Genomic DNA, 27,652 nt, shown 5'->3' on the forward strand with positions numbered 1-27,652 from the left:
ACTGCAAGGGTCCCACCTCTGGGGGAACTAGGTATGCAATATCTCCATTTCACCCCCTGGAAGATAGGGAAGGGTCACTTGGCTTTGTTAGGACAGACTCCAGATCTGGTGCAGATTCAAAGCTATTTCAGAAAGGTGTTTGGAGGCTGGCCCTCAAGAGACAGATGGACAGCGGGCTAGAGACCAGGGGCCAGGAAAACTAGCAACTGCCAGACTTTTCTGCTGGCCTGGGGACAGGGCCTGGGTGGGGTTACCAAGTCCACCAGCCAACCTCATCTGCTGCCCCACTCAGCCACAGACCCATAGGACCTTCAACCAGCAAGCCAGTGTGCAGGGTAATGGGAGGGGGCTGCATTCCCAGTGACCCCAAGACATGGGTCTGTTGCTGGGACAGGTTAGGGGAAAGTCAATAGGGCAAATTTGCTGAGTGGCCATCAGGACCATTGAGGTTCTGTCCCTGGGTAGTGTGGGACAAAATCCATCCCACTCCCCTCTCTCTGGGGCTCTGCTGACCACCCCACTCAGATTTCTTACTGCTGATGGCTTAGCTCCAGTCCCTTCGTGTGTGCTGAGATTTCACTGGACTGTCACTTGGGCTGCCATCTCAAACTATACACACCTTTGATTAGTAAACTCCAAGTTGAGGAGTGAGGCTCAGAAATGTGCATTTTCAACATGTGCCACAGGAGATACTGGCCTAGATATGTCCACAACCCGAGTCTCTTCCCTTCTATAAAAGCACCACTTTATTCATTACATTTGGGGCTTGTCTTGATTGTGGTTTTTAAAATCTCTTTAAGGCAATACAAGCTTATGGTAAATAAAAAACAAAAGAAGGAAATTGTCTTAAAAGATGTACTGTGGAAAATGTCATTTATTCCTGACCCCACTCCCCCAGTTCTCTTCCCCAGAAGCTTTCATTACCATTTTGTTTACCCTTCCAAAAAAATCCATATAACTATATATATGTGCATAAGCCCATATATAAAATACAAATTCTGCAACCCAGTTTGATATTTAATGTACTCAAAACATATCCATAAGAATACATATAAATGTAACTAGTGACACCTGGGTGGCTCAGTTGGTTAAGCCTTGGACTTTTGATTTCAGCTCAGGTCATGATCTCAGGGTAGTGAGATTGAGCCCCACAGGGGTGGGGGGAGCTCCATGTTCAGGGCAGAGTCTGCTTGAGATTCTTTCCCCCTCCCTCTCCCCTCCGCACCCTCTCTCTCTCTTTTTTTCCCTCTCTAAAATAAACAAATAAAATACTTTTTTAAAAAAGAATACATATAAATGTAACTAATTCTTTCTTGTGGCTGCTAGTATTCTGTTCTACTGGTGAATATAACTTGTCTTTAACTATTTCCCCGAGATAGATATATAGGGTTTTTTTAAAATTCTTTTTAAAGGATTTTTTAAAATCCTTTAAAAATTAAAACTGCAACAAAAATACTTTTCTTGGGGCCCCTGGGTGGCTCAGTTGGTTAAACACCTGACCCTTGTTTTCGGCTCAGGTCATAATCTCAGGGTCCTGGGATTGAGCCCCACATGGGTCTCCCCGCTCAGCGGGGAGTCTGCTTGAGTATTCTCTCTCTTCCTCTCTCTCTGCCCACCTCTCCATTACACTCTCTTTCTCTCTCTCTCAAATAAATGGATAAATAAACCTTTAAAAAATATACTGTTCTTGTATGCATTACCTATAGAATAAAGTCCTAGAAGTGGAAATACTAGTTCAAAGGACTTAATGCATTTTTCATTTTGATAGTACAAAACTGTTCCAAAGAGATTTATCAATTTGCATTTCCAATCAACAATATAAAGGTGACTAAGCAGCGTAATTATCAAACTTTATCTTTGCCAATCTGATAAGTGAAAACATTTGCCTCTTTGTATTTTAATTTGCCTTCCTTCTTTCCTTTCATCCTTTCTTTCTTACTTTCATTTTATCACCAAGGTTCTGCTACTCCTGGCCAATTTTTCAATTGTTTTCTTGAGTCATTTTCATATTGATTTACGGGAACTCTTTCCATATTGTGGAAATAAATTTTTTGTTGTCATTATTTCTAGCAGTTAACCTGTACATTTTTTCTCTTTGATTCTATTTATATTTTGTTTTTGTTTGTTTGTTTGTTTTTGCTGCACACAAGTTTCTTTTTATGCCATCAGGTTTACATAATTTGTCTTTTGTGGTTTCTAGGTCTTCAGTTCTCCTTATCCACCCTCCCAAATATTACAAACACTCCAAAATTATTATCTTAACCATCTATAGTACTTTTGTGTTTCAATTCTTAGGTTTAAATTTTTCACTATCTGGAATTGAATGTGTTTGGTGCAAGAATAATCCATTTCCCTCTCTCTAACACCACTTTCATTTTATTTTAAATGTACACTACACTCCCTCAAATAGTGTAATATCACAATTGGCAGGGACCTTATTTCCTATCTTAACCAGTTTCACTTTGTAGGTTAGACAACCACCAACATGCCTCTTCACTGGATCCACTGCCCAGGTGAGACCACTTAACAACCTGGGATGCTTCCCAGAACAGCACAGCTGGGGAGGGACCTTTGGTACACCTAATACTTCCAAAAAGAAAAACATGAAACTGGGAACCAGAGAGGGAAACAGGATGTGGTCAGCGTCAGCCAATCAGTGAGAGAGGCAAGCCAGAACCCAGTACTGGCGCATAGTCCAGTACTCTTTCTGGTACAAGTCGGCTTCCTTCAGGGTCGGTGTGACTTGGGCTGTGCAATCCCAGCTTCTGGTGCATGGTGGGCACCCAGTCAGTGTGGGTGAAGAAATACAGGAAATCATCCCGGCATCCAATAGTGACTAGGCTGTGGAGTCACTGGAGGCTGGGGGGACATTCTGGCCCACTCTTTTAGCTTTTCCCCTCACTACCTCCCCCCTTCCACAAAGACAAACACTCATACATATACATACACAATATCCCCAAGCCAGGTAAATCTGTTCCCTGCTCCCCCTTCTGTGGGCCTCAGGACCTTCCTATGGCCAAGCAACTTTCAATAGACAGCCCTCAAAGCACTTCAGGGGACTTCCTGCCTGTCCTAACTAGCTAGCAGAGGTTGATCCTAGGGCAAAAGCCAGACAGATAACAGGGGAACATGAAGATAGTATTTCCAGGGCTCTGTTCAGACTGCCCCAAAGCAGGACCAGCTACATAATTTGTGGGGCCCTGTGCAAAACGAAACTGTGGTGCTTCTTCAAAAGTTCTTCTTCAAAACTTATCAAGAATTTCAAGACAGCAACAGCAGAGCACAGGGCCCTTCTAAGCCAGCCTTCAGGGAAGGATGGGGTTAATTATCAAGGGAGGAGAAAGAAGATTCCTCAGTCCTCTAAAGCTTTGGATTTTAGGTAAAGTGGGCTGGGCTGGGGGTTTTGCTATTCATAATATTCATAATAGCCAAAAAAAAAAAAAAGGTGGAACCAACCCAAATGTCCATCAACTGCTGAATGCAGAAACAAAACATGGTATATCCATAGAATAGAATATTATTCCACCATAAAAAGGAATAAAGTACTTGTACACGGGTGAACCTTGAAAACATAATGCTAAGTGAAATGGAAATATGATTCCATTTGAATGAACTGTCCAGAATAGGCAAGTCTATAGAGACAGAAAGTAGACTGATTTGTGGTTGTCTAGAGCTGGGGAGGTAGGAAATGGGGGAGAGGGTTGGGGTTGATGGCTAAAGCCTACAGGTCTCTTTTAGGAGTGATGAAAATGTCCTAAAATTAATTGAGTGATGGTTGCACAACTCCGTGGTTTTACTAAAAATCATTGAATTGTATACTTCAAAAGGATGAATTGTATAGTATGTGATTTACACCTATTAAATCTCAATGAAGCTGTTACCAAAAGAAGAGGAGGGGGAGGAGGAGGAAGAATCTTAAATACTCCTTCTCTTTCTCTCAACCGATCTTACTGCAGGAGGCCCCTCCTCCTTGATGAAGGTTTTTGGGGAACCCTGCATCAGCCTGGTCCTCTGCTCCAGCTGCGGGAGTGCGGGTGGGGTGGGCATGGGGGGAGGAGGAGTGTCTTGCTTCCTCTCCAGTTGGCGTGGCTCTAGGAGGCAGCGACGTGCACTAAAAGAAAACATTCAGGACTCTGTAGTGAGTCCTGTGTTCAAATCCTAACACTGTCACTTTCCATCCTTGTGACCTTGAGCAAGTCCCCTCACCTCTCTGAGCCTCTTTCTCCTCTGCCCAGTACTCGAGATAAGTAGATCAGCGATGACATAGGTGAGAGCGTGTGGCTCACCCAGTGAGAGCTCTAGAAACAGCGGCAAAAGGAGAATTTGATACCCGCTGAGCCACCTGAATGAGGCGCGTCCCGCGGCAGGAAAAAACCGGGGCCCGGAAGCCGCCTGGAGTCTTCAGGAGCCAAGGACGAGAGCGGTAGCCCTCAGAGTCGTCCCCCGCCCCCAACCCCGGGCCCGGAAGGAAGCCAGGGCGGCGGAGGGGCCCCGCGGCCAGACCCGGGAGCCGGGTTGAGGGCCGGGAGCCGGACCGCAGCCGCCGCTGCTCATCCATCAGCCGGACGAAGAGCAGAGGCGCGCTCTCCGCCCTCTGTTTGCTTTCTCGCCAATTATTGCCGCGCCGCAGCCCCTTTGTTGATACAGTAGTCCGAAAAAGTGCTAATGTTCATTTATCAGGGGGCCCGCCGGGGACTCCCACGAGTTGCGATTCTTCCCAAAATATAAACATGGGGCGAGCGTCCCAGACAGAAACCCCCATCTGTTTCCCCGGCGCGGGCGGAGAGCGAGGCGTTGTTGAAGATAAAGCCGCGGATAACGCCGCCTGTCTCCAATGGACGTCTCCCCGGCGCATTAATGACATTCCCGGTGATAGTTCCAGCTTATCTTTCAATTAATCATATATACCTTTTGCGGCGGGCCCTGCTGATTGCAGGAAAGGGGGGCCGGCTCGGGCTGTGCCGATTGCTTTTTCAATTAATAATATTTTATGCGCGGAGAATGCGCTCAAGTCATCTGGAATTTGGCTCATCTTAAAGCTCCAATTCTTTAAAAGGCAAGGGAATAGATGGGTAGATGTTCGATCTCTCCTCTCTGCCTCTTTTCCTCTCTCTCTCTCTTTCTCTCTCCTTTTCTCTAGGCTGAAGGCTGTTTGTTTGTCCTGCTGGTTTGGCCAAAGTGCGGCTTAGAGAGGCGGCCAGGTTGGGTCAGCCGCCCTTGGGAAGGAAGATGTGTCCCTAGTGAAGGGGGAGAATCAAGTTTCGTACCTCCCCACCCCCAACCACTGCAACTTCTATTTAAAGAAAAAAAGTTTTACTCAGAAAGTGAGGACTACAAATAAAAGTTAGCAATTGCTCTTGGATATTTCTCTGTGGAGGCCAGCGTGGGTCGCCCCAATTTCGATTTTGCCTGGATTTACGCTCTCTGGCAACGTTAAGGCCTGTTTTAGAGCCAAGGGAAATTATTACCAGATTCACCGAGGGTATAGGGAGTGAAGTCACTTCGTCCGAATAGGGAGGTTTTCTTTCTTCCCCTTTTCATGACACCTGACCCACAGGTCTATTTGTCAGCCCTGGGAACCATAGCCCAAAATAGGTGATAAATCTTAACCTCTTCGTTCTGCAGAGGAAATGCCAGGTTTTGTTTTTTTGTTGTTGTTGTTGTTCCTTCCTCCAGAACTCTCTCTTAAACCCACACACAGTAATAATAATAATAATTTTTAAAAAAAATACTAAAAACAGGGACCCCGGATGCAGCCTCGATGTCCCCCATTAAACGGTAATATTTCAGGCGTCGGCTCACACTAATCTTTCAAACTGTCATCGCGAGCCGCCCGACCAGCCCATTCACTTCACAGCGCTCCCAGGACCCTCGCTCGGAGCTCTTTTGAATGAGACATTTAATTGAATCGGATGTGGCTCGTTTGCCAGACGTCACCGCCTAGGCGATAGGCATCCTTTCCCACTCCCCCCCCCCAAAAAAAATCTTCAAGGGCGAACTAGGCCCCCAAGCTAGGTTAGTTGAGGGCAATAACTAACATTGTCCAAAAGCGTGGCGAGGATGGGCGGAAAAGAGGCTACTGATCTGCAGGTCCGTCGCGGAAGAACCGAGTTGGGGGGGTAGGCGGTGGGTGGATGAGGAGGGTTCCAGGGGCTTGAGAACTCCACCCCCACCCCCACCCCCGCCACACATACACATACATTTGAAAAAGGCATCTCTCCGCAGACCCAGCTAACAATTCCAGAACCCCGCGTGGACCCTGGCTGGAAGATCCTAAGCGAGATTCCGCTGCGAAGGCCCGGGCCTGGTACTGGCGCCTGGCTCCCAGCAGTCGGGGTCCGAGTGCTCCGAGCCTCCGGGAGAGCCGCACGGTGGTCCACTCTCCATCGCCCTAGCCCGGAGGCCACAGATCCTGGAGGTGTGGGTTTGATGAGGGGCTGTAAAGGTCCTAGTGTTAGGCCTGTGCTTACTCCGATGGCACCCTTCCCGGCGGCGCTGCCTGACGGCTCCCCGCCTGCTTGAGCACCCAAAGGCCCATGCTCAGGACAGACACCACCTTGTCCCTCTGCTTTGTGCGTTTCCTCGGCGCTTGGAGCGCGAATTACAGTCTCGGGCTCTGAGCTATGGCCTTGGCTTGCCTTTGTCCCTACGCGCCTTTCTTCTATTCCAAGCACTTCTTCCCTAGTCCCCAACTCGTCCTCCACTAAGAGCCGAGCCTTCCAAGTCTCCATTCTTAGCAAGTCCCGGCGCCCCGCCCGCGCTTTCCCTGCACAAACCTGGGTCGTGGCTTGTGAAAATCGACGCTTGTCCCCTGACAAGCCTTGCCAACCCCAGAGATAAAGTAAGTCGGCGACCTTAACCCGGGGGGCCATTCTGCCTGCCTGGATTCTGAAACTACACAAAATAAAGTGCCTCTCTGCAGTGTTCTGGGGGAGAGGGGATGGCCCAAGCTTTTATCAGATCTCCCAAGGGATCCAGAGGGGCGAGGTGGACCGGCACAGGATCTTGCCTGTAGCTTGCGCTCCTGAAACATTGGCAGATTTGTCTGATAGGAGAGTCCCTACTTTACCGACCCTGGGGCTAAAAATTGACACCCAATCTGCCCTGCCCTTCCCTGGAGCACCTGGACCCACTGCCACTGCTGGGTTCCCTGCTGGGAGCCTGCCCTGAGACCTCTGAGAAATCTTGGCTGGCTGGGCTCTGGGGAGCCCCGCCTGCCTGAGAGCTAAACCTGGGCCTGGCCAGGGGTCCTGGGGCTCTCAGAGGCCTGAAGGCCTCGCTACTAGGCAGAAGGGCAGGGGCAAGTGAGAAGCACGAATGGTGGGTTTCAGAAAAGGAGAAACTGGGTGGCTGGAAGCTAGGATGCCTTAGAAGATCTCTTCTAGGAAGCTGAGCTTACCGGGTGGGATTTTGGATTTGTTTTATTACTAAGGGGAGGGTCATTTCTTTGAGAGGAGGTTGATAGTGACTGATGCCCCCTGGAGTTGTGTGTGTGTGTGTGTGTGTGTATGTATAACTTGCACTACTATTATAGAAGGTGGCCATCCACCACCCCATAACATCCACCTTGCCCCCAGGGCCTGGGCTGCTGAGGAAAGGGGGACTACTGGGGCATGACTGGCCCTGTAAGTCGAGCCAAACAGAACCCCAAAATTGTCCAGAATCTCACCCTCCTGTCATCACCCCAAATCAAACCTTCTCCCCCATGCTGCTCTTCTTATACAAACTCTTCCTTGCATAAAAAAGCCTTTATTAAGACTCGGAAATGTCTCCCCTCCCCCAACACCCCCACCAATCCTTCACTCTCCCATTCTGCTTTAGGTGCTGAACAACATTTCTTCAAATCCCAGATCTACCCAGCTTAGCCCAGAGGCCAGATCTGGAGAAGAATCAGGCCCTTTCCCGGGTATGCGCTTCGATGGGGTTTTCAGGCCAGTACGATGGAGAAATGCCAGGCTGCAGGAGCAATAGGAGAGCCTTCCAAATGCCTCGCGGTTCCTTTAAAAAGCTGAACAGGATTTTTTTTTTTTTTTTTTTTTTTGAGCCCTATGACTATATTAGGTGACACGAAACTGCTCATCGTTCCTGTCATCGGGGCCCCTGGCCCAATGGCAGGCTGAGTCCCCCTCCTCTGGCCTGGTCCCGCCTCTGCTGCCCCTTGTGCTCCTCACTACCTGCCGCCTGGCCACAACCCGAGCTGGAAGGCGGGTGCGCGGGCGGGCGGCGGGCACCATGCAGGGAGGCTGCCGAAGGCCGTGGGCAGCGCTGCTCTCTGCCGCCCACCTGGCGCTGTGAGGCGCGCGCTGCCACCATGTTCCCCAGCCCTGCGCTCACGCCCACGCCGTTCTCAGTCAAAGACATCCTGAACCTGGAGCAGCAGCAGCGCAGCCTGGCTGCCGGGGAGCTCTCGGCGCGCCTGGAGGCCACGCTGGCGCCCGCCTCCTGCATGCTGGCCGCCTTCAAGCCCGAGGCCTACGCGGGGCCCGAGGCCGCTGCGCCCGCCCTCCCGGAGCTCCGCGCCGAGCTGGGCCCCGCGCCCTCGCCGGCCAAGTGTGCCTCTGCCTTCCCAGGCGCCCCCGCCTTCTATCCGCGTGCCTACGGCGACCCCGACCCCGCCAAGGACCCTCGAGCTGATAAGAAAGGTGAGGAGGAAACACAAGCCCCTTCTCCCTCCTGGGGTCGCTTTTGTGTCCCAAGCCGCCGCCAAGAAATCCTGGCCTGGGTGGAGGAGACGCGAGTGCCTGGGCGGAGGGCCGAACGCAGGGGGCTCCGAGTGTGAGAAGTGAGGTCGTCGCCAGGGCCCCTGAGCCGCACGTCCAATCGGAGATTTAGAGGAAATGCTGGATTGAGATGATCAGAAAACAAGAGATAAAAGAAATATAATTTTTTTTTTTTTTGGCCCAACAAAGACCCAGGAGGCAGCAGACTTGCTCAACGAAGTTAGCGATCGGTTTGTGTAGAACAGAGAACGAGATATTCTCTGTATCAGGGTTTTGGGGTTTTTAAAAATCTCTTTTGGATTTAAGGGTCTTTTCCAGGCTCTGCCGAAAACAGCTAAACAGAAGTTAAAATGCTGCACACCAGATAGGCTTTTGCTCACGACTGGAGAAGGGCCCAGGACCTTCTATATCCTACCCGTAACCCGGGTTTCTGGGGCTTTTTCTTCTTTGTGCCAGGACAGTGGAATCTTTGGGCACAAAGGCCTTGATTTAAAAATGAGATACTGCGAACTCTCGGGAATCTGATTAGCAGCTTTATTGTTCCGGCACAGCTTCCCGACGCTACCGGGGTCGAGGGGTTCTCTTCTGGAAAAAGTTAGAGAATGCTGCGCGACTCAAGGCGCGAGGCAATGGAGGAGAGGACCTCGGAAGGTGGCGGGATCGCCGCACAAGCCAGCCGCGGGTCGGGGAGAGGGGAGAGGCGGGCGGGGCCGCAGAAAGGGGCATGTTGGGAAGACCTTGTTCCAAAGCTGGGTCCGCGCGAATCCGAGGTGGCAGGGTGCGCTGGGCGAAGGGCCGCGGTGAACCGAGAAGAGATCTTTCTAGCCTAGAAAGGTTTGTGTAGGAGCAGAGGGAAGGCCCGGGGACAGCTGCCGGCGGGTCAATTCAATTGACCGCTGCCAATTCGAATCCAACTCGAGGAAGGCGGGCAGGGCAAGATCCGAGGCTGCCTGCCCACCCGCTTCTTGGGCGCTGGACAAATCCCGTGGCGGCTGCGCGGGAGTCTTCGATCAGCAAACCAACACCTCTTCCCCTTCTGTTTCTTCGGGGTTCCATAATTTTCAGACAGTGTGACTGATCCTGGAGTGAGGCCTTGGTCTCCCTTCATCTAAATTCTCTAACCACTGTAGCCCTAATCGAATTCACCCCAGGGCATCACCCGGTTTTATTTTCTTTGCAGCCTGAAATCTTAAGTCACTGACCATCACCCTCACCAGAATGTGAACTCCCCGAGGGCACGGACCTCGCTTGTGTTATGTTCTCCAGTGCCTAGAGCCATGCTTGGCATATAGTAAGCATTCAACAAACGCTAACTGGCTGTAGGTCGGAAACCGAGCTGTCCGTGGCGCCCAGTGCACTGGGCAGAGCGAGCCGCAGCCCAGCTGGGCGCTCCGGACAGCACGGGGTGGCACCCACTAGGGCTAATCCCCCGGCAGGCGCTCCGCGGATCGGGCCGCTCTGACCTGACCGAGCATCCCTCTGCCCCTCTGTTTCCCTGCAGAGCTGTGCTCACTGCAGAAGACCGTGGAGCTGGAGAAGCCGGAGGCAGACGGCGCGGAGCGACCCCGGGCGCGACGGCGGAGGAAGCCGCGCGTGCTCTTCTCGCAGGCGCAGGTCTACGAGCTAGAGCGGCGCTTCAAGCAGCAGCGGTACCTGTCGGCGCCCGAGCGCGACCAGCTGGCCAGCGTGCTGAAGCTCACGTCCACGCAGGTCAAGATCTGGTTCCAGAACCGGCGCTACAAGTGCAAGCGGCAGCGGCAGGACCAGACTCTGGAGCTGGTGGGGCTGCCCCCGCCGCCGCCGCCGCCGGCCCGCAGGATCGCGGTGCCGGTGCTCGTGCGCGACGGCAAGCCCTGCCTCGGGGACTCGGCGCCCTACGCGCCGGCGTACGGTGTGGGCCTCAACGCCTATGGCTACAACGCCTACCCCGCCTACCCGGGTTACGGCAGCGCGGCCTGCAACCCTGGCTACAGCTGCGCCGCTGCTTACCCAGCCGGGCCGCCGCCGGCGCAGTCGGCTACGGCCGCCACCAACAACAACTTCGTGAACTTTGGCGTCGGGGACTTGAACGCGGTGCAGAGCCCCGGGATCCCGCAGGGCAACTCAGGAGTGTCCACGCTGCACGGTATCCGAGCCTGGTAGGGAAGGGCCCTACCTGGGGCGCCCCGACCGATCCCAGCTCTAGAGAGGGACACTGAGTCTTGGGGGAGGGAGGACCCCTGACGTGTCTCCACGTCCCTTGGATTTCACATTCACTCCCGCAGGGGCCTCGGAGCTTTTTCCGTCCCTGGCGCCTTTGTCCCCAAGCGCGGGAGAGTTTGTGGCCGCGTTTACAGAGCTTGCGGCGATTGATCCCGCAGTCTGGTGCCTTAGCCGTCGCCCCCAGAGTGCCCTCCAAACGCCCACGGGCACCCCCAACCGGCTGAACATGGGCCGTTGGGACTGGGAGCCCGGGTGCAGCTTTCTTCGAGCCTGGGCCCGGCGCCCGGGCCCTTGCCGCCTTGCCGCCGCCCACCCACCCTATTTATGTTTCTACCTGTTGCTGTAAGAAATGGGAATCCCCTTCTCATTAAAGAGAGTGCGCTGATCCCGCATGTGTCTTCTTTCAGCTTGCCGCGCTTCAGAAACTGCATTTTAGAAAGCAGAGCCGGGCTGCCCAGCTGATCTTGAGTTGCAGGTATAGGCATTCACTGAGCAAATTGATAATAATAATAAACTCGTCCTGGGTTCTTTGTTAGACACTGCCTGGCATTGTCTCTCATAATCTTCAATAACGCCCTAAAAAGAGGTCCTGTTTTAAAGTCTAGCAGACTGAGGCCTGGAGAGGTTTGATGGCCTGTCCCTGAGCAAACAGCCAGGAGTGGTAGAACAGGGGTCTCACTTCACAGACAGAGGGCACTTGCCTGGAGCTCCCCAATCTTGCTTCCTTGAACCCTAGCACATGTCAGGCACAGTTGAGGTGCTGGGCATTACATGGAGAGCAAAGGGACCTGGGTCCTCTGCAACTGGAGCACACAAGACTTCATCCTGCTTAAAAGAACATTTTACTCCATTTTACAGGTGGAAAAACCTAGAACCAAAGCTCTTATCAAGCTTCCCAGAATTCCCCGGCCCGGCCAGGAAGAGGGCCTGGGGTCCTGTGGCCCCAGCCTCACCAGCTGTGGGCTCCGCGGAGAGGTGGCTTGCCGGCTGCCCCGCGAGCTGTGGCTGGGCTGTAAGAATTCACATGGTCAGGGAACCTCCCACCCAAACCTGATGGCTGTCCTCTCCTCTCCGCATTTAACGAATTTTGCCATAGTGTTCATCAACAAATGCAACTGTTCAGGCTTTACAGATGAGAAAACAGGCTCGAGGAAATTAAGCTAAAAACCTCCTTGCTGTGAGACTTGCTCGCTGCACACCCCGGTCTGTAAAATGAGGATAACGAGAAATATCTTCCGCTGAGCCCAGGTCCCACCAGTCCACAGGAGCTCCGACCTGACCTCTGACTCCTCTATCCCCAGCGTCCAGGGCCGGGAGGAACTAACTGCGCTTCTTTAAAAGGGATGAAAGCAGGAGGGAGTGGGAGCTTTGAGTTCCTGTGGAATACAGGTTTTTTTGAGATTTTCCCCAGCAAGCCTGGGCTGGCCTTGTGGGGTTTAAGCCATTTGGCCTAGGGCTCCTGGTCGTAGCCAAAACATTGATTGTGGCGTTCAGAGACCAAACGAGACTTAAAGTGCCCTAATAGCCAGGAAGAGTCGTCAAGCCAGGCCTGGTGCAACCAGGAGCCCTCCTGCTGCTGCGCCGGGGCCCATGCGGCTTTGCCAGTGCCTGTCTGGTCGTCTCTTTGGGTAAGTGCTGCCCACAGGCTCACCACACTGCCGGTGGAAGAGGGGAAGATGCCAGGAGGTTCCACCACTTGCCGGAGCCTAGCAAGGTGCTGAGCTAGACGTCACCGGGAGCACGCAATCAACCATCACAGGGTTATGCACTCGGGCTCCATGAAGGAGAGGAAAGGGCTGAGCTCAGGGCTTGACTCTGGGCCCCAGGATTTATTCCCTCTGCTGTAAGGTCCAAGCCCAGCTGGTGAGTGCCCCGGGGAGGATGTGTTCAGTTCAGTCTCAGCATTCCATGTTCTGGGCTTATGACCCTGCTTCCAGCCTTTACCTCCAGCGCACTCGGCGCTCCCTATCCCTCTTGGTGATTCGCGCCTTCATCCCCTCTCACAGAGGGGTACATTGCGGCTCCACCAGGCCATCAGACCAGCTCTGAAAACAGAAGGCGCTCTCCTACCATGCATCCCTGGCCTGCAGGTGGCCTAACTCATACACCCGAGGAACTCCTTCTATCTGGAGCTCACCCACCTTCCGAGCTGTTAATCAGAACAGTGTATTAGCCCACAGCCCCCTGGGGTCCTGCATATCCGTTGGCTTTTTTCATCTTATACACATCCACAGTAACATTAGAGAAAGTATTTCTTTTTTTTTTTTTAAGATGTTATTTATTTGTTTGACAGAGAGAGACACAGCGAGAGAGGGAACACAAGCAGGGGGAGTGGGAGAGGGAGAAGCAGGCTTCCTGCAGAGCAGGGAGCCTGACGTGGGACTCGATCCCAGGACCCTGGGATCGTGACCTGAGCCAAAGGCAGACGCTTAACGACTGAGCCACCCAGGCGCCCCTAGAGAAAGTATTTCTTTCACTTAACATACCACAAGGATTTTTTCTTTTTTTTAATTAATTATTTATTTTAAGTAAACTCTATCCCCAGCGTGGGGCTTGAACTCACAGAGGGAGATCAAGAGCCGCATGCTCTACTGACTGAGCCAGCCTGCTGACTGCCTCCCCGCCCACCCCCCCCCGCCCCACCAGGACTTTTCTATGATGACTCTTTCTCTGTCATGTCCCTTCAGGGACCAGCTGAGTGACCCCAATGTCTCTCACAAATGGATAACTATGGCTGGCTGGCATCGGGCTCACCAACTGCGGGGACTCCAGGCTAAATGCTTTATAGGAGTTCTCTAATCCATCTTAATTTGCAAACCATGAAACTGAGAACTAGAGGTAATGGTCAAGGTCATACATTCCCCTAGTGTAGAGCTGGGAAACCCATCAGGCTTTACCAAAGGGCAGAGCGGCTGGCGTGTTGAAGAAGCGAGAGCCTTCCAAGTTGCCTTGCTCTCCGAAAGATGCAGCGGGGAGCCTACTTCTGGCCATGGCACAGAGCCTACCCCTCTCTCTCACCAGTAGGGTGAGGGTGTCAGGCTTCATATTCAGGCTCATTATGGGGCAAACTGGTGCGTGGAGCTTTGGGAAGCCTCACTGCACGGACTGCTCTCCCTGGCGGGGGGCGTCGGATCCGAGAGCCAGGGGGCAGGGGACGGCAGGGTCAGAAGTACCCCAAACTAACAATGCCTGCGTTTACACAGCGATCCTTTCCCAAGTTAAATCGGTAGTGTTTGTTTTTCAATTATTATGTAAAGGATGGGCGCAGTGAGAAAATTCAAACAGGACAGAAAAGTAAGAAATAGATGACAAGTGCGGGCCGCCTCCGAGGTGTCAAAGAGCGCAGAAATTGGGGTGATGCAGGCTGGCCCCGCATTCCCGGAACGCCAGGGGAAGCACATAGGGTACTAGCTATATTTAATTTAAAAAAAAAAAAAATCAAACAAGGACGCCACGGTTAAAAAACAATGAGAGATAGGCCATGATATTAAATAGAAAAAAAGCTGGCTTCCCGGGCTGGGGTGGCGTGGTTCCCGCAGCGCGGCGCCACCCTGTGCAGGCTGGTGGAGGGGAGACCTGGCTGGGCGTCCCCCCAGTCCCCCATCCCGCGAAAGAGAGGCCAGGACACCTCGTCCCTCCCAGTCAGCCCCTGCTCTGGCGCGGATGTCCTCTCGCCTCCTTGCGTTATTCCCAGCCAGCAGATAAAGCTTTTGCCAAATCAGAATAGCTCTCATCTTCTTATTTTGTATAGATACCCCTTAAATCAAGGCTATGTTGTGTATCTCAATACCTGTGTTTTGTTTTTGTTTTTTAAGATTTTTATTTATTTGTTTGCCAGAGAGAGAGCACTCCAGAGTACAGGCAGGGGGAGCGGCAGGCAGAGGGAGAAGCAGGCTCCCCGCTGAGCAGCGAGCCCCATGCGGACTTAATCCCAGAACCAGGAGATCATGACCTGAGCCTAAGGCAGTCACTTAACCAAATGAGCCACCCAGGCGTCCCTCAATACCTGTGTTTATCTTATTTTATTTTTAAAGATTTTATTTATTTGACAGAGCGAGAGAGGGAACACAAGCAGGGGGAGTGGGAGAAGGAGAAGCAGGCTGCCCGCTGAGCAGGGAGCCCGATGCAGGGCTTGATCCCAGAATCCTCGGATCATGACCCCAGCGGAAAGCAGACGCTTAATGACTGAGCCACCCAGGCGCCCCAATAAGTGTGTTTAAAAGAACGCACAGAACCATTAGGGCTCGCAGCAGACCCGTGAACTTTACAGCAGCCAGGAACTCTGCTCTGCTCCTTGGAAAGCATGCCCTTCCTGAGCCGAGCCCCTCACGTCCTCTGGTTCTCCGGGTCTCCGGCCCATGCCCTGTGTGGGAGGCGCAGTCCCCAGGTCTTGCCTACTTGCTCCTTACACTGGGCTCCTGGAAAAGGGAGCCTATGGCTTGGATTTCATTTAGTTATCACCACGGGAGCTTATCGCATGTCAGGCACTGTCCTGAGCTCTTTACAAAGTGAACCCATCTAATCCTCTTTCACACCTCTGAGTTCTACTGAGGAAATAGACGAAGACTCAATCTTAGGTTCAAAAAAGAGGACTAGGGGTGCCTGGGTGGCTCAGTCAGTTAAGTGTCTGCCTTCAGCTCAGGTCATGATCTCAGGGTCCTGGGATGGAGCCCCACATCAGCCTCCTTGCTCAGTGGCGACTCTGCTTCTCCCTCTCCCTCTGTGAGCTCTCTCGATCTCACTCTCTCTCTCAAATAAATAAAAATCTTAAAATTAAAAAAACAAAACAAAACAAAAAAGAGGAGTAACTCCCCCAAGGTCTCACAGCTGATCAGTGCCAGAGCTTGGTTAAAAACCTAGGCAGGCTGGCTCTGAAGCCTGAGCGCTCAGTGCCATCCCATCCCCGGTTCAAAGAGTAGGCACCAAAAAGTGTTTGTCAATTGATTAAAGAGTACAGTAATAATATTAGCTAACAATTCTTTGAAGGCTTTTATGTGCCAAGCATGACAAACCTATGAGATAGGCACAATTATTCTTCACTTTGGGCAGAAAAGGAAACGGGCACAGAGAGATGTGACCCACCCAAGATCTCACAGTGGGGGAGGCATAGCAGCTGGGATTTCAGGGGGCCAATTGGCCCCCCCCCCACTCTGCTGCATCTCAGGAGACCTTACTGCAGAACAGGGTGGAAAATGAACACCCCTCACAGGCTGGTCACCCAGAGCCACTACAGGTTCCCTACCCTGTCCCAACTCACAGCTGCACAGGATAACAACACAGATTATTGCCTAACATCTGTTCGTGTTTGCTTTGTGCCAGGCCTAGGGCTAAGTGCTAAACCTGCAAATCTCATTCTGTTGTTTCCCAAGGAGGAAACTGAAACCAGAAGAGGTTAAGGACGTTGCCTAACTAAGGCCACTCTGGCAGTGTGGACCGGGGAGGCTGTACTTGAATCAGATGATGCTTGTAGAGCCCTGGCTTTGAACCATTCTCAGCAGTTCTCCAACTTGCCTAAAGGCACACGCTGCTGGAGGCTGGGGCAAACCCAAATCCTTGCCTGCCCCGTCTCCCTTGAATTGGACTCCCAGGGACGGGGGCCTAGAAAACCGCATGTATAACCAGGTGATTCTCATCATCTGGCAAGTTGCAGAACCGAAACTCACAGAGGCCCCAGACCCTTCAGGCTCCAGCTCTTGAGGGCCTGGGAGAAAGTGGAGTCAGATTTCCTCTCTCTAGGCCCTGCTCTTCCATCTCAGGGTCTCTGTGTGTTTGCTGTGATACAGTGGCTACAGCACAAGCCAAGCAGTTTTGGGGATCCTGGGAGCAAGAAAGAGGGCAGAAAGGTAAAACCGAGGGGGTAGAGGTTGGGAGAGGTACTCTGGGACACACCTGTCTGGGCGAAGACCACAAAGCCATGCCTGTGGGTTACACACCGCAGGGCTTGCCAGTACGGCAAGAGGAGAGAAGAGAAATTTGGGGGGACTATTCAGAAACAGTTCATCTGTTCTGTTCGGATTCTAAGCTCCACCTTGAGGGCCCACAGGAAGGGGAATCAGGGGAAACCAGCCTCAATAGGGGTTTAAAGTGTGCCAGGCTTTCCGCCAGCCCTCTGTCTGTGTGAGGCCACCAAAGCCCCACAACTAATTGATCCTCATGGGCTCCATTTTACAGGTGAAGAAAGTGAGACTTTAAAAGGTTTTGTGAGTCGTCCTGTCCCAATAGTTAGGGAGTAACCAAGCTGAGTTCTAACACCAAACCCTCTTCTTTCCAGTACCCCCTCAACCCATCCCCACCCCACCCAAACTCCAGCTTACAGAAATCTCAATTGCAGCATTGACTCACATTAACTCCACCCCATCCCAAACTGGTTTCCTCTGTCCTCAACTTTTTAGAGGAGGTCTTTTATAAAAGCTGCTATATAGAAAGAAGTTCTCATTTTCAATGAATGCAACAGTTATCATTCATTACTATTCTTCTGTGGCCCTTCATAAATTCTTGTGCAGTTGCAACAATAGGAAACATATCTTGCTGATGACCTTAGTTTAGCTCTCTCCTTACAAATTAAAAATAGTTCCCCCTTTTCTCGAACTCCAGTCAAATATGATGCTCAGTTACCACCAAATTTGTCATCACTGGTGGTTATTTGACTTATTTCCATGATCCAGATTTCCTAGCCACCTAGCTAAGCATCTCAAGAACCACCTGGAAAGACTTGAAGTTTAAAACATATAAAGAAATGACAGTTTAGGAACACCTGGGTGGATCAGTCAGTTAAGTGTCTGCCTTTGGCTCAGGTCATGATCCCAGGGTCCTGGGATCAAGTTCCACATTGGGTTCCTTGCTCAGCTGGGAGACTGCTTCTCCCTTGCCTGCCTGCTCTGCCCATCACTCCCCCTGCTTGTGCTCATTCTCTCTCTCTCTCTGACAAATAAATCAATAAAATCTGGGGAAAAAAAAAAGAAATGACAGTTTAAAAGGTCTCTAAGTATATATAGATTCAGTGTAATCCCAATCAAAATGCTAGCAGTGCATATGTGTATAGTGTAGCTTGACAAGCTGATTAGAAAACTCACATGGAATTGTAAAGAAAATCCAAGATATTCTTCAATAAGGAAAACAAGGTAGGGAGGATCTTTCCCTATAACAGGGCTTTTAAAGCTATGGTAGTTAACCCAGTGTGGTATTGGCATAAGGGCAGACAAACTAATGGAACAGAAGAGGGTCCCTAGAATCAGATCTGTACATACATGATTCATAGCACAGTTATTTTTGAAGATTATTAAGTAAAGGGTGGACTTTTCTATAAAATGCTGCTTCATGAAACAAAAAAATAAATGAAATTAGACCCCTACCTCACACCATTCAAAAAAATTAAATCAGGGTTAATATGAAAAGCAAACCTATATAACATTTAGAAGACAATATAGGAAAATATTTTATGACCTTATGATAGGAAAAGATTACTTAAATATGACACCAAAAAGCATAAACTTAAAGGAAAAGATTGTCTACATTAGATATTTGCAAGCATGTAGCCAACAAAACATGAGTATGCAGAATACATAATGAAATCCTAAAATTCTTCCTCAACACTGTACTCCAGGCCTCTCTGGCTTCCTTGCTGTTTGTCACACAAACCTGGCACATACTTCTGCCTCAGGGCCCTTACATTGGCTGTTCTCTTTGCTTGGAATGACATTCTCCCAGATATTTTCCTGGCTAATGCCTCATCTGTTTTGGGTTTTTTTGTTTTGTTTGCTTTTAAAGATTTTATTTATTTATTTGATAGAGAGAGAGAGACAAGCTGGGGGAGTGGCAGGCAGAGGGAGAAGCAGGCTCCCTGATGAGCTCCCTGATGAGCAAGGAGCTCACCTCAGGACTCCATCCTAGGACCCTGGGATCATGACCTGAGCCGAAGGCAGACGCTTAACACCCAGGTGTCCCGCCTCTTCTGTTTTAAGTCTTTACTCAAATGTCCTTATCATGAGGCTGACCCTGACTGCTCTATTTAAAATTGCACCCCCAGGGACAAACAAAAGGTCATGATGAGGTGCTATAATTCACCCACGAGACTGGCAAAAATTAGCCATGAGTATCAGAAATTGGGAGAGTAAGCATCAATGGGAATCATTCCTCTGGAAGAGGTGTGACCAAGCAGAAAGCCTTTAGAAGACAGTTTGGCACAACTTAGTAAAGTTGAATATGAGCCTACCCTAGAACCAGTAATTCTATTTCTAGGCACATATCCCCGGGATATTCTTATATATGTGCACCTGGAGACATATGTAATTATATAATTAAGTTCAAAATAGATTTGTGTGTAATAGTATGGACTAGAAGCAACCTAAATGCTTATCAATAGTTGGATGGATAAATAAAATGTAGGAGATTGACACAGTGGAATATTATACAACAGTGAAAAATGAAGGTACCACACTTGTCAAGATGAATCAATCTCAAAGATGAATCAATGCTCAAAGGTGAACAAAAGAAGGAAGTCATTGAAGAATATAGACAATGAGATTCCATTTACATAAAGGTGAAAATGGGCAAAACAAATGATGTATTAGTTAGGATGTGTACCTAGATGTCAAAACTTATAAAGAAAATCAAGTGTGGGGCACCTGCGAAGCTCAGTCGGTTGAGCCTCCAACCCCCAGTTCCAGTTCAGGTTGTGATCTCATGGGTTGGGAGATAGAGCCCAACCCAGCAGGGTCCACCCTCAGCAGGGAGTCTGCTTGAAGATTCTTGCCCTCTGCCTCTCCCCGCCACTTGCATGTGTATGTGCATGCTGTCTCTCTCTTTCAAATAAAGAAATCGTAAAAGAAAAGAAAAGAAAAGCAAGTGAATGATTAACCCAAAATTCAGATAGTGGTTGCCTCTGGGGGAGAGAAAGAGGAATGCAAATAGGGGGAGCTTTCAGTGGGGGCTGTGAAGTATTCTTGGTCTGGGTGATGGGTACTCATGATTTCATTTTATTATTCCTTAAACTATACATATATATGCTCTTTATTTTCATTTTATTATTATTTAACTTTTCAATTGAGATATGACTTACAGTGAAGCACATAAATCTTAAATGGTCAATTAAATTTTGCAAATTATAATATTCCTTTGTGTATGTATGTATATAAAATACTATATTTGACAATTTTAAAGTGCACCCCCAAAATCAATCATGGTGTCCAGAATTTCAGCACTTAGCCTTAGAATTAGGGGGCTCTGCCCAAGATATATTTCCAAGTGAAAGAAAGCAAGATGAGCGAAGCCTGGGTGGCTCAGTTGGTTAAGCGCCTACTTTTAGCTCAGGTCATGATCTCAGGGTCCTGGGATCGAGCCCTGCATCTGGCTCCCTGCTCAGCAGAAGCCTGCTTCTCCCTCTGCCTGCCACTACTCCTGCTTGTGCACTCTCTCTCTCTGACAAATAAATAAAATCTTTAAAAAAGAAAGAAAGAAAGATGATAACTGTGCTTCCAGGAGGATCTCAAGTATGTAAAAAATAGTATATACTTATTATTTTATATTACATACTATCATATCTATTATTTCATATTATCTAATGATCACTGTTTTCCAGCTGTCAAATGTTATTTAGTCTGCTGTGCACTGAGCACTTCAGAGTCGTATGCCCATTCAGGCCTCCAGACAGTTCTGTGAAATGAATCCAGGTACTATTTCAACAGAAGAGACAGAGCTGAAGTGAATTAAGCAAGTCACTCAGCTCATAGGCTACCACCCTCCCCCCTCCATCACAACAAACCAGGGCGGGCAGTAGCGGGGGAGTGGGAAGGGAAGGGAATACACCAATATGTGCCCGGCCAGGGGTAATCTCCAATTTTATACCCGGAAGGCTTCCTTAGGACCTCAAATAATTCAAGCCTGGTTTGCAATAGGATTAAATGGAAAGTACAATTCATGTATCCAGTTTTGCACTTAAAGGGAAATGATTATTTTTGGTATTGTTCTACCTCAAAAGCATAGGATTCAAATTTATATACAATGTAAGACACAAACTCTGATTTCTCTATATTCTAAGTCTACTACAATGAGCATCAGAAACAAAACCAAAGTTTAAAAATGTAAGTAGGGAGAGAGACAGCAGTATGTGGAGGCCCTTTCACCAAGAGGCCTGGAAACTATGAGCTAGAGATCAAAGCCAGACAGAGAAACCGTGGCATTATCCCTCCCAGAAATGACGTGCTTTGACTCATGGTCTCCATCGTTACAGCAGAAGTTCCATGAGGGTAGGGGGTTTGGAATTCTCAGTGTCTGGTACAGTTCCTCACATAAGGTGGACTACAAATTGAGCACTAAGTGCTTTTACATTCATTCTCAGTTTCCTAAACTTGACCTTCATGCTGAGACGCCCAGCCCCCCTCCCCCCTAGGAATTCGGATTCAGCCCCACTTCTAGGATAAGGCCCTGGAAATCAGGCTGATCCCAGTGTTCCAGCAAACTGTTCATGGTCTGTAATGAAACCTGAAGAATATCTGGGGGTGTGAGTCTTACTTCCAAGGACTTCAGCCTTAATTCCCCTGGAGTCAGGAGATGCCCAGCCTTGGGAGTGTCTAAAAGAAAGTCTTAGGGGCACCTGCACCCTAATATTTATAGCAGCAATGTCCACAATAGCCAAACTATGGAAAGAGCCCAGATGTCCATCAACAGACGAATGGATAAAAAAGATGTGGTATATATATACAATGGAATACTACTCAGCCATCAAAAAAATGAAATCTTGCCATTTGCAATGACGTGGATGGAATTAGAGGGTATTATGCTAAGTGAAATAAGTCAGTCAGAGAAACAATTATCATATGATCTCACTCATATATGGAATTTAAGAAACAAAACAGGGGATCATAGGGGAAGGGAGGGAAAAATAAAACAAGATAAAATCAGAGAGGGAGACAAACCATAAGAGACCCTTAATCATAGGAAACAAACTAAGGGTTGCTGGAGGGGAGAGGGGTGGGGGGATGGGGTAATTGGGTGATGGACATTAAGGAGGGCACATGATGTGATGAGCACTGGGTGTTAGATAAGACTGATGACTCACTGACCTCTACCTCTGAAACCAATAATACATTATATGTTAATTAATTGAATTTAAATTTTAAAAAATGGAAAAAAATTAAATTTAATTTTTAAAAAAGAGGAAAAAGGGGCGCCTGGGTGGCTCAGTCGTTAAGCGTCTGCCTTCAGCTCAGGTCATGATCCCAGGGTCCTGGGATCGAGCCCTGCCTCCAGCTCCCTGCTCTGTGGGAAGTCTGCTTCTCCCTCTCCCACTCCCCCTATGTGTGTTCCCTCTCCCACTGTGTCTCTCTCTGTCAAATAAATAAATAAAATCTTAAAAAATAAATAAATAATTAATTAATTAAAAAAGAGAAGAAAAGAACTTGCTAGGGGTTCATAAAGATTAAAGAGGTGATTCTGTGTAAGGAAAGTTCTTGGTATAAAAGAAGGGGCTCAATAAATCTCATAAAAAAGAAGTCTTAAGAGAAAGGGAAAATTATCTGTGTTTCACAAAACTAGTTCAAACAAACAAAAATACCCTATAACACTGTATCAGGGTCCTCTTCATTAAGTATTCCTTATTCAAATCACTTTCATAAGAAACCATAAGTCCTCAGAAAATAAAAATAATGACTAATGAACTAACCACTTTAAAAAGAAGGCCTCATTTGGGGCACCTGGCTGGCTCTGTTGGTGGAACATGTGATTCTTGATCTCAGGGTTGTGAGTTCGAACCCCACATTGGGTGTAGAAATTACTTAAAAATAAAATCTTAAAAAAAAAAAAAAAGTCCTCATTTAAACAGCATTTAGAGAAATACTTGCAAATGTGTACCAGGAGAACCACAGCCACTGGTCAAGGTCTTTGTCCCAAGCAGCATCCAGTGGCAGTCAGTCAGCACTGTGCAACTCTATAAGGCTATTCAATTATAAAATGAAATAATAAATTCCACAAAAGCTGTAGAATTTCAATTCAAAAATGCTCAAAGACTCGAATAGACATTCCTCCAAAGAAGACATACAAATGGCCAATAAGCACATGAAAAGATGCTCAGTATCATTAATCATTAGGGAAATGCAAATCAAAATCACAATGATTTCACACCCATGAAAGTGGCTACTATGAAAAGAACAGAAAATAACAAGCGTTGGTAAGGATGTGGAGAAATATGGCAACGTAAGATGGCACAGCACCTGTGGAAAACAGTATGTCAATTCTTCAAAAACTGAAACATGGAATATCCATCTGATACGTAATTCTACATCAGGATCTACACCCAAAAGAAGTAAAAGGAGCGACTCCAACAGCTATGTGTACACCAGTGTTCATAACAGCATTATTCACAATAGCTAAGAGAAGCAACGCCAGTGTTCATTAATGAATGAACAAAATGTGATCTGTACACACAATGAAATATTATTGAGCCTTAAAAAGGAAGGGAATATTGACACATGCTACAACATGAATGAAACTTGAAGACATTATGCTAAGTCAAATAAGCCAGACACAAAAGGACAGATATTGTATGGTTCCACTCACATGAGTACCTGGAGTAGTCAGATTTATAGAGGCAGAAAGTAGAATGGTGGTGGCCAAGGGGCTGGAGGAGGGGAGGAACCGGGAGTTAGTGTTTAATGGATACAGAGTTCAGTTTGGGAAGGTGAAAAAGTTCTGGAGATGGGTAATAGTGATGGTTGCACAGCAATATGAATGTACTTGATGCCACTACACTAGACACTTAAAAATAGTTAAAATGTTAAATTATATGTCATGCATATTTTATCACAATTAAAAAATTAAGTTCTGGGGCGCCTGGGTGGCTCGGTCTGTTAAATGTCTGCCTTCAGCTCAGGTCAGGATCCTCAGCGGGGAGTCTGCTTCTCCCTCTCCCTCTGCCCCTCCCCTCGCTCTCGTGCTCTCTCTCTCTCAAATAAATAAATAAAATCTTAAAAAAAAATAGTAAGTCCCAAAAGTAAAGAAGAAGAAGTTGCCAGCTTTCTGAAAGCTGAAGAAAGTGTTGAAGTGTTATTCCATTTACACCCAAGGCAACAGGTAGATGAAGACCTGGCAAGGTGAGCCCAATTCATTGTAGAGAGAAAATCAAGGAATGACTGGTGAAATAGTAAAAATCCACTAGACCAGCGGTTCTCAAACATTTTGGTCCCAGGAACACTTTACACTTTTTTTTTTTTAAGATTTTATTTATTTATTTGACAGAGAGACACAGCGAGAGAGGGAACACAAGCAGGGGGAGTGGGAGAGGGAGAAGCAGGCTTCCCGATGAGCAGGGACCCAATGCAGGGCTCGATCCCAGGACCCTGGGATCATGACCTGAGCCGAAGGCAGACACTTAACGACTGAGCCACCCAGGCGCCCCTCACTTTACACTTCTTAAAAATTATTCAAAGCCCCAAAGAGCTTTAGTTTGGGTTGGTTATATTTATTGATATTTAGCATATTAGAAACTGAGAGTGATGATTTTTAAAGATACTTATTAATTCATTTAAAAATTGCAATAAGCTCATATGGGATTTGAGATAGAAGACAAGTGAAAAGCAAAGAAAGATGTAAATAGGTGGGCAAATATAAGCAAACACTGAATGTAAGACGTGGGGCCAAGAAAAAGGAGGGGCGAGAATTACAATACCAGATAACAGTAACTTATCCATCAGGAGCAATGAAATGGAGTTAAAATGTGTTAAGCTCCAGAAAAAGGGTAGAAGTTGTGATCAATTGTAGATTTTTCCAACAATATTATATTTCTTGACCTGGGTGGCAATTACATGGGTGTTGTTTTCTACTATAAGTAAAACTGCACATATGTGTTTTATGCCTTTTCTGTCTGAATGTTATATCTAATCATTTTTTAAATATTTAGAAAAATTTCACAAAGCACAAAAGGTTATATGGTGACAAACTGTATCCTTGCAGAGATACCTGATGCATAAACAAGCAAATACATGGGATTCTTTTTTTTTTTTTTTTGGCCCCTTTTACATATGTGGCAGATTTTAGACTCACTGCTCTGTGCCTTGCTTCTTTACTGAATAATTTTTGGAGATTGTTCCATATCAGTTAATAAACACCTTATTCTGTGTATTATAACTACATACTGTCTCACTGCATAGATGTACCATTTATTTAGTTACTTATTGATGGATATTTAGGTTGTTTCCAGCTTTTTTGTCTTGCAAATGATGCTACAGTGAATAACTTTATTAATATGCCATTTTGTATGATTATATCTTTAAGATAGAGATTTTTTTAAAGATTTTATTTATTCATTTGAGGCACGGGATTCAGAGAGAGCATGAGCAGGGAGAGAGGCAGAGGAGGAAGAAGAAGCAGGCTCCACACTGAGCCAGGAGCCCAATGTGGGGCTTGATTCCAGGACCCTGGGATCATGCCCTGAGCCAAAGGCAGATGCTTAACCATCTGAGCCACCCAGGCGCCCCTATAAGATAGAGATTTTTAATGATGACATTTTGCCACAGCGTCTCAAGATCTTTTTTTTTTTTAAAGATTTATTTATTTATTTGAGAAAGAGAGAGAGAATGCATGCGAGTGGGGGTGGGGAAGGGGCAGAGGGAGAAGGAGAGAATCTCAGGCAGACTCTCCCCAAGCACGGAGCCCAACACAGGGCTCCCTCTCACAAACCTGAGATCATGACCTGAGCCAAAATCAAGAGTCGGATGCTTAACTGACTGAGCCACCCAGGCGCCCCAAGATCTTTTCTTTTTTCTTCTGGCAACTGCTCTATTAACACAAAATGTTTCTTGATCATGTGTTTTAATAGGGTTTTTCAAGTTACAACTACAGAAGGCATATGTTTTATAATTACAGCTGCATTTTAAGGGTTTTTAATTTCTGTACTATCTTTTGTCATTTAGCTGCAGTTACAAGAAATGAAATGGTATTGGCTTACGGTTCTATGGGAGCAGATGACAGAAGCCGGCTCTCGCTAAACAAGCCCAAAAGAGGACTTCATTGAACAGATCTTAAAGCAGCTCGTCTAACCCAAGAAGGGGATCTGAACAACAGGTCCAGGAGGTGCAGAACCAGTGCAGCCCAAAGGCCCGCATGGAGGAATAGTTCACAACACAGCCCTGCTCTTTAGAGGGTGTTGTTTAAAAGCCACTTAGCCGCAGTGACTGCAGCCTATGAAAGCTCCATCCGTGCTCAGGGACCTGGGACAGCAGCTGACAGGCCTAGGTAGGTCCGATTTCTCTCCCCAGATCAATCAGCTGGGCCAGAGGGAACTCAGGGCCCACCTGGGCATTGCAACTGTTCCCAGAGAAGGGGGCACCATGGGCCAGTCGGCCCTGGCAACCAGCACCTACCACCAAGTGGAGCATGGAGTCCTCAAAGGGGCCCTGGGGTGGCCAAGGAGCGCCTGGCAAGGACATTATTCTTTCTTAAAAAATGAAAGCGCCAACATCCGAAACACTGATAGTACCAAATGCTGGCGAGGATGTGGAGCAACATGAAGTCTCAATCATTGCTGGGAATGCAAAATGGTACTGCCACTTTGGAACAGTGTGGCAGTTTCTTACAAAACTAAGCATACTCATTATACTAGCAATCGTGCCCTTGGTATTTGCCCAAATAAGTGGAAAATTTACGTCCATGTAAGACAGTGCACACAGATATTTATAGCAGCTTTATTCCTAATTGCTAAAACTTGAAAGCAACCAAGATGTCCTTCAGTAGGTGAATGGGTAAGTAAACTGTGGTATATCCAGACAATGGAATATTACTCATTCCTAAAAAGAAATAAGCTACCAAGGCATAAAAAGACACAGAGAACCTTAAATGCATATTACTAAGCAAAAGAAGCCAGTCAGAAAAGGCTACACTCCATATGATTCCAACTCTAGAACATTCTGGAAAAAGCAAAACTATGGAGACATTAAAAAGATCAGTGTTTGTCAGGGATTGGGAAGGGAGGGACGATTAGGTGGAGCACAAAGGATTTTTAGGGCAGTGAAACTATTCTGTATACTATAATGCTGGAGACATGTCATCATACATTTGTCCAAACCCACAGAATGTACAACACCATGACTGAACCCTAATATAAACTATGGACTTTGGGTGGGTGATCATGATGTGTCAGGGTCGGTTCCTCAGTTGTAACAACTGTCCCACTCTGGTGCCATATCTTGATAGTGGGGGAGGCTGTATATGGTGGAAGGGCAGGCAATATTTGGGAACTCTGTACCTTCTCCTCAATTTTGCTGTGAAACTAAAACTGCTCTAAAAACCAAAATCTTTGTTTTTAAAAGTATTCTTTACTATAAAATTAATACATTTTATTGCAGCAAATTTAGAAAATGCTAGAGAGATCAAAATTACCCATGATGCCACCCAGAGAGAACCAGGCAACATCATTTTTCCCTTCCAATGATTTTTTTCTAGGCATGTCTTTTGTCTTTAATTTTTTAAGAAAAAAACAAAAACAAAAAACAGGCATGTCCCTTCACCTAACAGTACATCATGAAGGTTTTTGAGAGTCTGGACCCAGCATTCCTGATTTCAAATCCCAGTTCTGCCACTTAGAGCTGTATCACCTTGGGTAGCTCACTTAGCCTCTCTGTGCCTTATTTTCCTCAAGAGTACAACGGGGATAATGCTATTACCTATGTCTTCAGCTGTGGGGAGGATCAAACTGGTTGTTTACATAAAGCACATAGAACAGTGCCTGGCACGTAGTAAGC

The 27,652-nt window shown here is 47.7% G+C and overlaps 1 protein-coding gene across 1 annotated transcript; it reads left to right on the forward strand.

Moving 5' to 3' along the window:
• The first annotated feature begins 8,106 nt into the window (after nucleotides 1-8,106).
• NKX2-5 (NK2 homeobox 5) lies at nucleotides 8,107-11,735 on the forward strand. The gene is made up of 2 exons (XM_045887377.3): nucleotides 8,107-8,642; nucleotides 10,222-11,735. The coding sequence occupies exons 1-2, from the start codon at nucleotides 8,312-8,314 to the stop codon at nucleotides 10,860-10,862; spliced, it is 972 nt and encodes a 323-aa protein (XP_045743333.2). The 5' UTR covers nucleotides 8,107-8,311; the 3' UTR covers nucleotides 10,863-11,735.
• The last annotated feature ends 15,917 nt before the right edge of the window (nucleotides 11,736-27,652 follow it).

The sequence above is a fragment of the Mirounga angustirostris genome, unplaced genomic scaffold (assembly GCF_029215605.1).
Source record: "Mirounga angustirostris isolate CCGP_5_RB_7025 unplaced genomic scaffold, mMirAng1.0.hap1 SCAF_7, whole genome shotgun sequence".
NCBI lineage: Eukaryota > Metazoa > Chordata > Mammalia > Carnivora > Phocidae > Mirounga > Mirounga angustirostris.